Source organism: Nelumbo lutea, chromosome 1, assembly GCF_056320005.1.
Source record: "Nelumbo lutea isolate HS-2025 chromosome 1, American lotus-T2T, whole genome shotgun sequence".
Classification (NCBI taxonomy): Eukaryota; Viridiplantae; Streptophyta; class Magnoliopsida; order Proteales; family Nelumbonaceae; genus Nelumbo; species Nelumbo lutea.
In genome coordinates, this window is record NC_142684.1 from 138482872 (window position 1) to 138497311 (window position 14440).

The 14440-nt window shown below is 41.2% G+C and overlaps 1 protein-coding gene and 1 pseudogene across 12 annotated transcripts in view; both read left to right on the forward strand.

Moving 5' to 3' along the window:
• The first annotated feature begins 1304 nt into the window (after positions 1 to 1304).
• The window catches only part of LOC148877874 (katanin p80 WD40 repeat-containing subunit B1 homolog KTN80.1-like), a 39078-nt gene continuing 25942 nt past the window's right edge, over positions 1305 to 14440 (forward strand). For 10 of the 12 annotated variants that reach the window (XR_016099421.1, XR_016099423.1, XR_016099425.1 and 7 more), the window contains exons 1-5: positions 1305 to 1672; positions 1997 to 2127; positions 2486 to 2603; positions 2967 to 3193; positions 3300 to 3402. Coding sequence is in view for 4 of the 12 variants with exons in the window: in XM_088945754.1 (XP_088801880.1) it covers positions 1648 to 1672; positions 1997 to 2127; positions 2486 to 2603; positions 2967 to 3193; positions 3300 to 3402 (604 nt within the window). In the remaining 8 variants the exon portion in view is untranslated. The remainder of the gene's footprint in view (positions 1673 to 1996; positions 2128 to 2485; positions 2604 to 2966; positions 3194 to 3299; positions 3403 to 14440) is intronic. The other 2 variants (XR_016099428.1, XM_088945770.1) reach the window with 2 other exon arrangements.
• Positions 6391 to 8490, forward strand: LOC148877875 (pentatricopeptide repeat-containing protein At2g21090 pseudogene; annotated as a pseudogene).

Sequence of the window (14440 nt, forward strand, 5' to 3'; positions counted from 1 at the left end):
CGGGCCGAGCAATAATGGTGCAGGTCTGAGCAGAGTAACAATATGGATGCTAGAAATTGGAAACCCTTACCTTGAGAAGAAGATACCTCTTTATAGCCGAAGGTCCGTGTCCTGGTCGGATTGGGCTTCTAGGGTTGCCGAGATGAGGTTAACCGCCGAGGTCTTTGGGATAGAGTTCTATTCCCCAGTGGAGTTGTCCTCCTCCCTCCTCTTATCCATAGTTGTGCTTATCCGCATGACGTGTAGCTGATATGGCTGAGAGGATAAGATGGGGGGCTATAGTAATAGTGTAGCGCGGCCACAACTGTGGAGCTGGACGGGCCATGCTGACATGGCCGGAGATGACCAGGCGATGATTGGACGGCTAGTATCATCTAAGGCCAACTCAACCATGACCTGAAAAGGTACATTTGCTAGGTAGTCCTAGTGGAGATGCAAATTTAAGTCATGTTAGCCACGTTTAAAGACATGCAAAAAAAGGAAAACTCAATATTACCCTTATGTTATTTGTGAGACCAAATTGTCTTTTTAAACTTTAGTTTTTTATGAAATCTTAGGTGTAACATGTTTCTCAATTTTCTTTTAACAAAGTTCATTTAAAAACATGTTGAGAGTCATCATTTCGTATGTATTTGGAACCGCGGATGTTTATTCACTAAATATTTGTATTTGATTTATTTGTAAAATCAAGAAAAATAATAAGCCCGTTTATCAATATTTAAGTGTTATCATCAGCAAAACAGTAAATAAATGCCTGCATGTTTGAGGAATCCTTAAAATGAAAATTTCACCAACGATAAACGTGCACAAAAATCGACGCTTATTTTTACAATTCTCTATTTATACAAATCTGCATAATTATCACCCCTAAACATAGGGTGGCTACTTGTAATTTATCCGAGATGATTCACACCGAGGTCAGCTAAGAAGAAAAAGAGTAAAAAACCATCTCGGACCAATGTCTCTGTAAAAAAATACTCTCAGGGTTGACGGTACACTTCTACAGTTCTACGGTTCTACCAACAAAAGAAAAAGTTTAGCAGTTTACGGTCCACCGACCGACCAATGATATCGAGTCAGTTGATTCAGTCCAATCGGTCGTTAGGTGTCTTATTCGATTCGTCGTCGACTGCATGTGCGAATGCGAGTTCGAGGGCAGTTTGGTAAAATTGTGCTATCTTCAAACCAACTCAAATGGAGGGGCATTTCGGTCAAAACAAGTAAACAGAACAGAACAGTCCCAATCATGGTCTGAATACCGAAGCTGTGAAGAGTTTTCCTCGAGTGGTGGCCTTCTTTCTCTCTCCTCCTCCTTTTCTTACTTGGCGCGTCTAAAAAGCAGAGAGGGAGATAAAAAAACATTAAAAAACTGTCTTCAGCGGATCCCCCCCTTCTCTCTCTCTCTCACACACAGTAAACCAAGGAAAATTCTAGGATTTCTCTGCAATTCTTCCAAATATACTCTCTGAATCGAGTCTTGCTTTTAGAGGCGGAGCTCGTATTCCGCCCCACGATTGCTCTTGTTTTTTGGCTTTCGCAACCGCGCCGGTGTTGGATGAATTTGGGTATCTCCAGCACATCGTTGTCGGTCTCCGATCTCGTTCTGTCGCTAGGATTTGACAAGAGAAATTTGCTGCTCGTTGGTTGATGGCGAAGCGAGGTTATAAGCTGCGTATCCGTTCATTTGATTTAGCTAAGTGTTTGGTTTTGAATGAGTTCTGCATTTAGATGCATTTGTCTAAACTTAGGGTTTGTGTTACTTAGCTAAGATTTTAGCTCGAAGAGAATGTTACTTGGTTTAGCGGGGTGGCTTTCATTTTTTTATATTTATTTTTTTATATCTCTTGCTTAGTTTTTGTTCTCTTGAATGTTGCCCCACGAATTGGTGAGGAGGAATGTTTTAGACTTTGTATAATCCGATTCATTAAGTTCTTCTGTTCGGTGGATTCATTTTGCTCCATTGGATTGTTTATTTTGCTTGACCAACTTACTTTAGAAGAATTCGTTGCCCATGCATCGAGTGTGAACTGTTTAAGTATCGGAAAAAAATCGTGTAGACTTCTTGTGACCGGAGGAGAAGATCATAGGGTCAATTTGTGGGCGATTGGGAAACCGAACTCATTACCGGTCAGTTCAAATTCCGAAATTCTCTTCGGCTGCACATTCGTGCTTCTCTGAATTTGTCATAATTTTTGAACTCATGGCTTCTAATAGGTACTTTTGTTTCTACATCTTGTGGTAAATATAAACTAATAACTCAAACCGAATTGAAATATACACGGTTTAGTTAACCAAAGGATAATTCTTTGATGGACTTAAACGGGCCACTTATTTTCCTTTTAATTGCATGCTAATGTTAATCCTATAACTTCTCATTGTCTGCAACTTTATCTAATTTGGCAAGGAGATCTGACGTTTAGGTACATAATTACCTGCTGTGACAGGATATCACCCTTCTTTTTTTTTTTTTTGTGTAAATATGCAGAGCCTGTCTGGTCACACAAGTCCAGTTGAATGTGTAGCTTTTGATTCAGCAGAGGTTTTGGTGGTTGCTGGAGCTTCTACTGGTGCAATAAAGCTGTGGGATTTGGAAGAAGCAAAGAGTAGGTCTATTCTTTTCACCCCATTGATTGTTTAAGTTGGAAAACACTTGCTAAACAGTTGGTGGCACAGCTTGCTAGGTAGTTTAAGTACCAAGATATGGCACCTGAAAATTGGAACTCATGACACATGCACTGTAATAGAACGCATGAGTTAATGACTCAAGGAAGCATATAATTGAAATAATCCTGTTGTTTGGTCTCAGTTGGGCTTGGGAACGTAATCGCTTGCATCCCAAGTCTGACTCATTAATTTTGTTGATTAAGATCTTCACATAGCAATTCCTTTACTTTTTAAACTAAGGCTTGTATTCGGAGAATTTTTGGCATTTTCTAATTTGTTTTATGATTCTTGTTGAAGTGTAGTTGTTCGCACCCTTACTGGACACAGAATTAATTGCACTGCTGTTGAATTCCATCCATTTGGTGAGTTCTTTGCATCTGGTTCTCTGGATGCTAATCTAAAGATCTGGGACATCAGAAAGAAGGGATGCATTCACACATACAAGGGCCATACTCGGGGAATTAGTACCATTAGATTCACTCCTGATGGACGCTGGGTTGTTTCTGGTGGACTTGATAATGTTGTGAAGGTAACCATAAAGCCATTGATATACTCCATCCCCTCTCCCCAAATAAATAGATAAATAAATGAATGAATAAAACTGTAAATAACAGCTTCTAAAATTATCTGAACAGGTATGGGATCTAACAGCTGGAAAGCTTCTACATGATTTTACATTCCACGAAGGACGAATTACCTGCATAGATTTTCATCCCCTTGAGTTCCTGCTAGCCACAGGTAAGTATGACTTTTAGGTCATCTCTGTGACATATGCATATGTGTATATTATGTATGTATAGTGTATATTATGTTTTCTTGTTCCGTTTGAGATGCCAAGACTTGATACATATCCATAGTTTAATGATCACCTTATTTATCATATCGAATGCATTTCCATTTATAAAAGTTTATGCACATTTGTCGACTTGGTTTTCAAGAAGTGAACTGGCAATTAGGCTTCTTATGAACTTAGGAATCTCCTTCTGTATGGAGATGGTTGTCTGTTTACAGAAAGATCTATGCACCTACAAATAGACTGTAGAGGGATAAAGCAGGACCTCTTATAATTATAAAGAAGGAAAGTAACAACCAAATCAAACTCAATAAAGCACGCGACTTCTGGACCCTCCAGACCTCACCCCTAATGATTAATATGACTGAATTCCATTCTCAAGATAGCTGAGTCACTCCCGTGACTCCCCCCTACCACCTGCCATCTCTCCTTCATTCTTCTTGAATTCTCTCTTTTAAGTTTCCTGTTGTCCTTTCTCTATTCCTAATATGAACATCTCTCAGGTTAGGATGTTAAAAACCTGCTTTGTTGTTTCACATGTTCCCCCTTGCTACCTTAGCCCTTGTCCAAGTCAGATGTGCATTTGTGACAAGCTCCTCTTACAGTTTTTCAAATTGTTTCTTCAGCAAATCCATCCTCATCTGTAAATAATAAATTCAATGGTCTTGCCACCAAGACCTCACATTGCACAACTTGGTCCAAAGCCACAGGAACTGTTCTTTCTTTAGCGAGACCTCATCCAACATCATCTACTCCATATCTGGGTTACTCTTCCCACTTCTACAGCTGAACCATCTCAAGTATCCTCCTGTCCCCTCCCCTCCCCAACTAAACCCAACACCTCTTCAATAACTTCCATAATAATATGTGCTTATAGGTTGTAGGATTATCCCCTCCCTTAGAAGCGGTATCAGATGCATTAAATGTAGGATACGAGAGATTTCACCTGCCCCTGACCAAACCAACCATGATTTTTCTTCTGCAGAAGAAGATGAACAAGAAACTGCAACCACAACAGCTGGGTGGATGCGTGCTGAATTTGGATAAACTCTCCCAAGATGGTTGTCCATTTATGTATAAGATCAAGTTTCCTATGTCATTCCCAGGTGCTCCATCATTCTCGAAAATTGCAGTTTCAGTTCATAGTTTTCAAGGTGCCAAAAGGCAAGGCAGGCAACAGGGGGGCATCTTGTTGCCTAGGCACCCTAGGTGTCACCCGGATGATTGATTTTTTTTTTTTTTGAATGAAAACTATGAATCCTAGGGTAATTTCCCTAGGTTCCATAGCACCCAGCAAGTATCTTTCACTAGTAATTATATATAATCTTCATAGAAAAGTATAAACTTCATATTAAAATATAGAAAATCAATATTCACGAGAGGGATAGAATGAAAGAAAAGAAAATTAAAAAAATATAGCAATCATCTAAAATACAGAAGAAGAATGTATTGATTGGACAACAATTTATGTTCTTACTTGCTTAGTTGCTTTATCGGCTTAGGTTTTGAAGTCTTCAAGGGTTCAAGACAACAAATAAGAAAATAACACCCAACTAACTCTGTTTTCTACAGAGTGGCCAAGAACCCTCTCCCTCACCAGTAATACAATTTCTTTCTCACTTTCCCCCCAAAAAAATATAAACCTTCAAAATTAATAACTTAATTTAGTTATGTCTATTTGGTATTATAATCTCAAAAAATAAAGAATATAATGGTATTTCATATACAAATAGCTTGGCACTTAAGTAAGGCAACCCTTCATGGGTGCCTTGTTGTCTAAGTTTCAGCTTGACTGTTTCTTAAGTCCATGTGGCCCATGGGCCTTTAATTTGTTTTTTTTTTTTTTTGAAATAAGAGTTAATTGATTGTATTGATAAAAGGAAAAGAACATGAGGAGATGTACAGACTACAACAAAACCAGCAAAAAGAAATTACAGAGGCAGACTTCTTTCACTATACAGATTTTCCCTAAAGGTACCTGATTTAGCTAAACCATCAGCTGTAGTATTCAGTTCTCTGGGAATCCAGATTAGATTTACAGTCAAGGTGTTCAATATGTCTCTGGCCTCAGATGGGTAATGGGCTAGTCTCCAAGGGCCCCTCCTCCCCTAACCATCTTATTGTGTTTGCAAAGTCTCCTTTTAAAGGGGATGTTTGGTATGGCTTCTGTTTATTAAATAAACATTTGTACTTGATTTGTCTTCAAAACCGAGAAAAATTGGTTGATAAACATTTTTCTAGTGTTTGTTGACAGCTAGGCGCCACATAAGCAGAACAGTAAATAAACACCTTTGTGTTAGGGGAAACGTTAAAATGAAGTTTCCCTCAATGGTTGGCTTGCACGTAAAGCGATACAAACGTTTATCAGATAAACTGGCCCACCAAATAACAATTTGGGACAAACGCCTACATGGCGATGAGCTGGCACTGTTTATCGAATAAATGGAAGCCATACCAAACACAATCAAAGTTAGAACAGACCAGCCTTTTTCTTTAGCAATTCGAAGACCTGTGAGTGCAGCCAAGATTTCTGCTTTTGGTGAATCAGCAACCCCGATTGGGCCACTAAATGCCCACTTAATGCTTTCTTTACTTCCTCTAAAAACTCTGCCAATCCCAGCAACTCCAGGGTTTCCCAAATCACTTCCATCAAAATTTAGAATCAGTTCTGATACCAAACTTACAGAATCAGTTCTGCAGAGTCCATAGATTGCCCAAGAAAATAATGTGGAAGAGTAAATCTTCAAAAGATCTGGTTGTGTTTTCAAATCTGCAGAGTCCATAGATTGTGCACCAGTAAAATTTTCCCCTGCTGGGTCTCACAGAAAAATCGTCAAAACCCTTCCCAAGGTGAAATGGGGCCTACCAATTGCACGTGGACTATGTCGATGGCTATAAGCAGATCAGACACTGTCAATCAGGTCCACTCGATGAATGGTGGGTCAACTTCGTGTTCTGTCACAGCCGGCTGGCGGTGGTGCCCAGGGTGGAGCGTCCAAAACTTGGCAACTTTGAACCGGATTCATAGATGATGACACCTCACATGATCTTCTGCAATGCCCTCTCTCCCCTCCCCAAATCGCACTCTCAATCAGTTGGACCCGAAAGAAGAAATCCAACCGTCCCTGTGTCGTCCAACGCCTCATCGATCTCTGCTCGCAAGGGAAGCTCAAAGAAGCAGTCGTGTCCTTAGAGCTCCTATCCCGCCTTGGTCTCTGCTTAGACCATAGGACGATTGCTTTTCTCCTTCAACAGTGTGCGAGCTCTAGATCTCTCAGAGAAGGAAAATGGATTCACGTCCATTTAAAGTTGACCGGCCTCAAGAACCCGAAAACGTTCTTGTCGAGTCATTTAATTAATATGTACTTTAAATCCGGCAATGACCTCGAAGCCCACCGGGTTTTCGACAAAATGCGGGTAAGAAATTTGTACTCTTGGAACAATATGCTCGCTGGCTATGCGAAGCTCAGAATGCTCAAGCCAGCAAGGAGATTATTTGACAGAATGCCTGAAAGGGATGTTGTGTCTTGAAACACCCTGATAATTTAATTGGCCCAACATGGATTTTGCGGTGAAGCTTTGAGGTTTTATGCTCAGTTACGTCGTTTTTCACTTGGGTTCAATCACTTCAGCTTAGCTGGTGTTTTGACTGCATGTGTGAAGTTGGAGAATTTGTCTCTGACTAGGCAGGTACACAGCCAGGTTTTAGTTGTTGGGTTCCTTTCAAATGTGGTTCTCTCGAGCTGTATTGTTGATGCTTATGCCAGATGTGGGGTGATTGGTGATGCTAGAAAATTATTCAATGACATGCCTACAAGGGATGTGCTTGCTTGGACAACTTTGGTTTCAGGGTATGCCAAATTGGGGGATCTTGAATCAGCTACAAAATTGTTTGATGAGATGCCAGAGAAAAATCCTGTGTCATGGACAGCTTTGCTTTCTGGCTATGCTTGGAGTGGTATGGGCCATGTGGCACTTGAGCTCTTCAGGAAAACGATGACTATGTGCATTAGACCGGATCAGTTCACTTTCAGTAGTTGTCTTTGTGCTAGTGCAAGTATTTCTTCACTCAGGCATGGGAAACAAATCCATGCCTTTATGGTAAGGACTGGTTTCAAGCCTAATACGATAGTTGTCAGTTCACTCATTGATATGTATTCAAAATGTGGAAGTTTGGAGCTTAGTTTACGGGTTTTTGATCTCATGGGTAATAAGCAAGACACTGTGCTATGGAACACGATGATCTCGGCCTTGGCACAGCATGGCTGTGGAGAAGAGGCTATACAAGTGTTGCACAACATGGTGCAAGCAGGGACAAATCCAGATGAGATCACCTCGGTTGTCATTCTCGATGCATGTTGTCATTCAGGTCTCGTGCAAGAAGGAATTGGCTATTTTAACTGCATGACCTATGATGGTGGTAATGTTCCAAACCAAGAGCACTATGCATGCTTGATTGATCTTTTGGGCCGTGCAGGACGTTTTGATGAGGTGTTGGATCTGCTTGAGAACATGCCTTGCAAACCCGATGGCAGAGTTTGGAATGCACTACTTGGTTTTGTAGGATTCATGGAAATATAGATTTAGGAAGGCAAGCAGCAGAGTTGGAGTCAGTAGAGAAGGATATGTGTTGGAGCCTCAATCATCTGCAGGATATGTGTTGCTTTCAAACATATATGCTGCAGTTGGGAGGTGGGAGTCAGTAGAGAAGGTGAGACACCTCATGAATGAGAGACAGGTGAGAAAAGAACGAGCCATCAGTTGGATAGAAATTGAGAATAGAATGCACACATTCAGTGTATCAGATCGATCACACCCCTTGAAAGATGAAATATACTCAATTTTGGAACAATTAGCTGGTCAGATGGAAGAAGATACTTCTATTACATGAGACTACAAGATTCTGATTCTGTTATTATTTCTTAACTCAGCAAGGAGCGTACTGAAGAAGTAGCACAGAGGCTGTACCATTTTGCTTGTTCCTGGCAGGTTATAGGCTCTCCTTTATGGAAGGTCATGCTGTAGGAGTTGGTCTCAATAGCGAGATACTTTTAGATACCCTTTCTTAATGAAAATTAAATTTGGTTATCATGTGCGAAAAAAAATTCCCCCTGCTTCCAAGACCACTGCTCCACCATAAACTTCTCAGTTTATGACATCTTAAGAGGTTGGAATATAGTCTACTTCTTTGAAGGCTGAATCTCAGGATATTTGGACTCCTACTGTCCAAAGGGTAAAACTGAACTTTGATGGAAACTCTTTAGGCAACCCGGGCCCTTCTGGAATAGGTGGAGTTCTAAGCAATGCAGAGGGCAGACTAATTGCTTTATTTTCTGGGCCAATAGGAGTGTGGGATTCACTAAGAGTGGAAGTGTTGGCTGTACTACAAGGCTTGAGGCTGGCTAAGCAGATGGGGCTTCATCAAATCGAGGTAGAAGGGATTCTAAGCTAGTAATTGGGTGGGTGCAATCACAAAGTTTGTGAGTTTGGGTATAATTAGGTGGTTGATAGTTATATTTGTGTTTAATTGTCTTAATGAAAGTAACCGTTTCCAATAGAAAAAAAGGATTAAGGAAATAGAACCAGATTTTCCTTGTTTTTGGGCAATGAAGAAAGAGGTGATCAGTGGATCCCATGGGCCTTTAATAGTCCTTAGTCTTTCCTGAATTTTGTGGTCTCCATCATCAGAGGCCCACCATCCAAGGCCCACATTCACCCATAAATTCTTCCTCTCAGTCCAGTCTACCTGGCTTACCAAAGACGTGGTGATTCAAATAAGATGGATTAGAAGATCAACTAACAACATGACTGATGGTTTAGCTAAGCAAGGAGTTCAAAGACAATCTACGTTTTGGGCTATGTTCTAGTTAGTAGGTGCAAACGAAATTGATAAGGAGGATATCATTGAACACTAGGTGATGAAATTGGTGAATAGCTTGTACAAGATCATTGTAAAAGTGTTGTTTTTGAGGCTGAAAAAGGTAATGCTGGATATCATTGAACACTATCAAGGAGCTTTTGTGAGTGGAAGACAAATTATAGACCAGATTTTAACTACTAATGAGAGTGTGGAGAACTTTAAGAGGGATAAGAAGAAGGGAGTGGTCTGTAAGTTGGACTTGGAAAAGGCTTATGACTTGGTGGACTGGGAGTTCTTGAGGAAAGTTTTAACCAAATTCGGGTTTGGGGCTAGATGGTGTAAGTGGATCATGGGCTGTGTCCGGAATTATCATTATTCAGTGCTAGTGAACGGGACAGTGGTAGATTTATTTCCAGCCAGTAGGGGTATAAGACAAGGAGACCCCCTTTCTCCTTTCTTGTTCATTTTAATTGCGGAGGTTTTGGGGAAATTGATTCACTGAGCAGATTCTAGGGGGCTCATTAGAGGCTGGAGGGTTGGGAGGATGGAAACCCCCCTCACACATTTACAGTTTGCTGATGACACAATTCTGTTTTGTGAAGGTGGTAATATGACGTTTATCAATAATTTAAAGTCGGTGATACAACTGTTTGAGCAACTGTCCAATTTGAAGGTTAACCTTGGGAAAAGCTGTGTAGTAGGGGTGAATTTGGAGGAGGGAGAGATCAGGGAGAGTGCTGAAGTGCTGGGGTGTGAAGTCACGGGGTGGCCTCTGAACTATTTAGGATTACCATTAGGTGATAATCCCAAGAGAGAGAGCTTCTGGAACCCGGTGATGGAAAGGTTTGAAAAAAGATTGGTATCCTGGAAAAAGAATTACCTCTCTTGGCGGGAGAATTACATTAATTAAGGCCACACTTGATAACTTACCCATCTTCTTCATGTCGGTGTTTAAAATCCCAGTGAAGATTGCTAACAGATTAGAGAAGTTAATGAGAAATTTCCTGTGGGAGCCGGGAGAAGAGAAGAGGGATCATAGAGTTAGTTGGAAAATAGTGTGCAGGAGTAAGTTGTGTGGTGGTTTGGGGCTTGGGAGTATTAGGAGAAGGAATATGACTCTGCTGGGGAAGTGGCTGTGGAGGTTTCCTATGGAGAAGGAGAAGCTATGGGCTAGAATAGTGGCAAGTATTCATGGACTAGAGCACAACGGATGGGATGCTGGAATTAGAGCTCGGATCACAAGCAACTCTCCTTGGAAAGTTATTCATGACTTGCTTCCAGTTTTCATTCCTGATATCAGGTATGACTTGAATTCCGGTAACTCCATAAAATTTTGGGAACCAACCTGGGTGGGGAGCGCCCCTCTAAAGGATCGATTTCTGTCTTTGTACGCTCTTTCTGATTTGAAAAATGAGCCGATCTCGTCTTTCACCACCCTGCCCTCTTCCACTTCTGGGATTGGGTGGAACTTGGGTCTAAGAAGGGATTTGAGGGATTCAGACTTCGATTGTATTTCGAGCCTTCTTGCACTTCTTGATAACGTAGTCTTAGACCCCACTAGGGCGGATTCTAGAATTTGGACACCTAACCCCAATGGCATTTTCTCTTGTGCTTTGTTCTTCAAAGTCTTAAGTCAGTCCACCAGTCCTACCCTGTCCCCTTTTTCTATTGGTGAGGTTTGGTGCAGAGCTATACCTCCTAGGGTTGGTAGTTTTTGTTGGGAAGCCTATCTGGAAAGAATCAACTTTGGTGATTTACTCCAAAAGAAGAGACCAAATACTTGCTTGTCACCTCAGTGGTGTGTTCTGTGTAAAGCAGATGGGGAGACTGGTTTTCACCTAATGGTGTCGTGCCACTTCGCGAGGTCATTGTGGGATTGGGCTTTCTCCTTATTTGGATGCAGCTGGAATCCCCCATCAGACATGTAGGGCCTTTTTGCTCCCTCCTTCTTCAGGTGGCGATTAAAAAGGGGAAGGACAATGTGGAGAGGACTAAGGGCTGCAGTATGTTGGACACTGTGGGAAGAAAGGAACTCCAGGATATTCTTAGAAACTCAGAGAGGGACAATAGATTTGAGGGCTATCATACAGGTTAGGGCGGAACAATGGCTGAAATCTCTGGAAATATTCACAGATTACACTGTGGATGACATGTTGAGGAAGTGGGGTGAAATTGCAAGTTGCACGCAGATCAAGTCAGTAATGAGTGTGGCTTGGACCCCCCACCTAGTGGATTCTTGAAGTTAAACTTTGATGGATGCAATAGGGGAAACCCGGGACAATCAGGGATCGGGGGTCTTCCACTTGTAAATTTTCTACCGATGAATTAATGAAAGTGTTATTGATAAAAAAAAATTGTAAGGAGGACTCGGTTGCACGGTTTGTTGAGCAAATGAGCTGTAAAATAAAGGATCCAAATGAGTTGAAGGTATTTTTGAGGAAAGGAAAGGTAAAGACAAAACCAAGGAAGAGGAAGTTGAGTGAGTCAGACAGGCTAAAGCGAGATGTAGAAGAAGATAAGGAGTTCAGTGAGAGAAAGGACAGAAGAAAAAGGAACCAATTGAAAAGAGGACAGGTAAGGGTTTTTTTAGAAAGTGATGATGAAGATTCTCAGTTGGAATGTTAGGGGGTTAAGGGGGCTAGGAAAAGGCCTTTAATAAAAGAAGTACTAAGAAAAGAGAATCCAGATTTGGGGCTGATTCAGGAGTCTAAGCTGATGGAGTTTGATAGGAGATGGGCTAGATCGGTGTGGAAAGTAAGGGGCATCAATTGGGCTTTTTGTCCTTTGTGGGGAAGGTCAGGAGGTTTAGTGACAATGTGGAAAGAAGAGGTTTTTGAGGGAGTGGAGAAGTTGATTGGGAAGTTTACTGATTCTATCAAGTTAAGACACAAGGTAGATGGATTTGAGTGGGTATCAACTAATGTGTATGGTCCAACTGGTTATAGAGAAAGAAGTGAATTTTGGGAGGAATTAGGAGACATTGGAGGACTTTGGGAAGGCCCTTGGTGTTTAGGAGGAGATTTCAATGTCATTAGATTCACATAGGAGACTAATAGGGTGAGGAGAGGTGGTAGCACTAGCATGAGAAGGTTTAACAGCTTCATAAACAGTTTTGAGTTGAAAGAGGTTCCTCTGCTACATGGTCTATTTACTTGGTCCAATCTCCAAGAGAACCCTATATGCTCTAAGTCGGATAGATTTTTATTCACAACAGATTGGGAGGAGCACTGGGGGACTATTATTTCTAGAGCATTGCCTAGGGTAACATCAGATCATTGGCCTATTACCTTAACGAGTGAGGATCTCGGTACTAGAGGGCCCACTCCTTTCATATTTGAGAACATGTGGCTATCTCACCCTGGGTTTATTGAGTTGGTGGAAAATTGGTGGAATGACGCTAACCCAAGTGCTATTTGGGAGGGGATGAAATTTCATTGGAAGTTGAAGGAGTTAAAAAGGAAGATTAAAGAGTGGAATATTCTATAGTTTGGAAGGATAGAAGAGAGAAAAATTGAAGTGATCAATTAGATTGAGGAGTTATATGCCAAAGAAAGGGGAGGCAATTTTGAAGTGAGAGACAAACAAGAACGATGGAAGCTCAGGAAGCAACTAGAAGACATCCTATTCAAGGAGGAAGTCAGCTGGAGGCAAAAGTCTAGACATAAGTGGGTGAAAGAAGGTGATAAAAACACCAAAATTTTTCATGCAATGGCCGATGGTAGAAGAAGGGAAAATCTTGGAGATAGATGGGGTGTCAATATCTCAACAGGATGAGATTGCTAGGGCCTTTGTGGAGAATTTAAGTCTTTATTTAGAAGGCCTTTAAACTAGAGAATCTGGGTGGAAGGGTTAGATTGGCCAAAATTGTTCGAGGAGAAGATGTGGCTTGAAAGAAATTTTGAGTTGGAGGAAATAAGGGAAGCGGTTTTTTCAATGGATCGAGCTAAAGCACCAGGACCGGATGGCTTTACCATGGCTTTTTACCAAGATTGTTGGGAGATATTAAAGGAGGATATCCTTAAAGTGTTTTCTGAATTTTCCCAGAGGGGAGTAATAAATCTGGGGTTGAACTCAACTTTTATTGCTTTGGTCCCAAAGAAAGTGGGAGCAAGTCATCCAAGAGACTTTAGAGACATTAGTTTGGTTAATAGCTTGTATAAAATCATTGCGAAGGTCTTGTCTGAATTAGAGAGGTGTTTCCGGAGCTAATCTCATAGAATCAAGGGGCTTTTGTTTGAAATAGGCAGATTGTGGATCAAATTCTAATTGCCAATGAGTGTGTGGAGGATAAGCGGAGAACAAGGAGGAAAGGGATTGTGTGCAAGTTGGATTTAGAGAAGGCTTACGAAATGGTTGATTGGTCTTTTTTGATGCAAGTGTTAGATGTCTTTGGTTTTGGGGAGAAATGGTGTAAATGGATCCTGGGTTGTATAGAGACTTGTCATTTACTCCATCCTGGTAAATGGAAAGGTAGTGGATCACTTCCCGACTATTAGGGGAATTAGACAAGGGGACCCCATCTCTCCATTTCTTTTCACCTTAATCACTGAAGTGTTGGGGAGGCTAATTGAGAAAGCATATTCAAGAAGTCTTGTGAGGGGTTGGAGAGTTGGAAAAGACAACATTCCTATCACCCACTTACAGTTTGTTGATGATACAATTCTATTTTGTGAGGGGGAGGATGTGAAATGGGCCAAAAACTTGAAGTTGGTGATTCAAGTGTTTGAACAAATGTCAAATATGAAGGTGAACTTCGATAAGAGCTGTGTGGTGGGGATCAATATGTGGAAGAAAGAGTTATATTGGAGAGGGCTGAAGCTTTGGGTTGTACGGTGTCTCAATGGCCGCTAAACTATTTGGGGATGCCCTTAGGGGATAACCCGAGGAAAGAGAGCTTTTGGAGCCCCCGTAATTGATAGATTTGCTAAGAAGCTAGCCTCTTGGAAGAAGAACTATTTATCTCTGGGTGGTAGAATTACTTTGATCAAGTCTACACTAGCTAGTTTGCCTGTGTATTACTTATTGGTTTTTAGGATCCTAGTGAAGATAAGTAGGAGTTTGGAGAAGTTAATGAGAGACTTCTTGTGGGAACCAAGGGAGGAGAGGAAGGATCACTAGGTGAA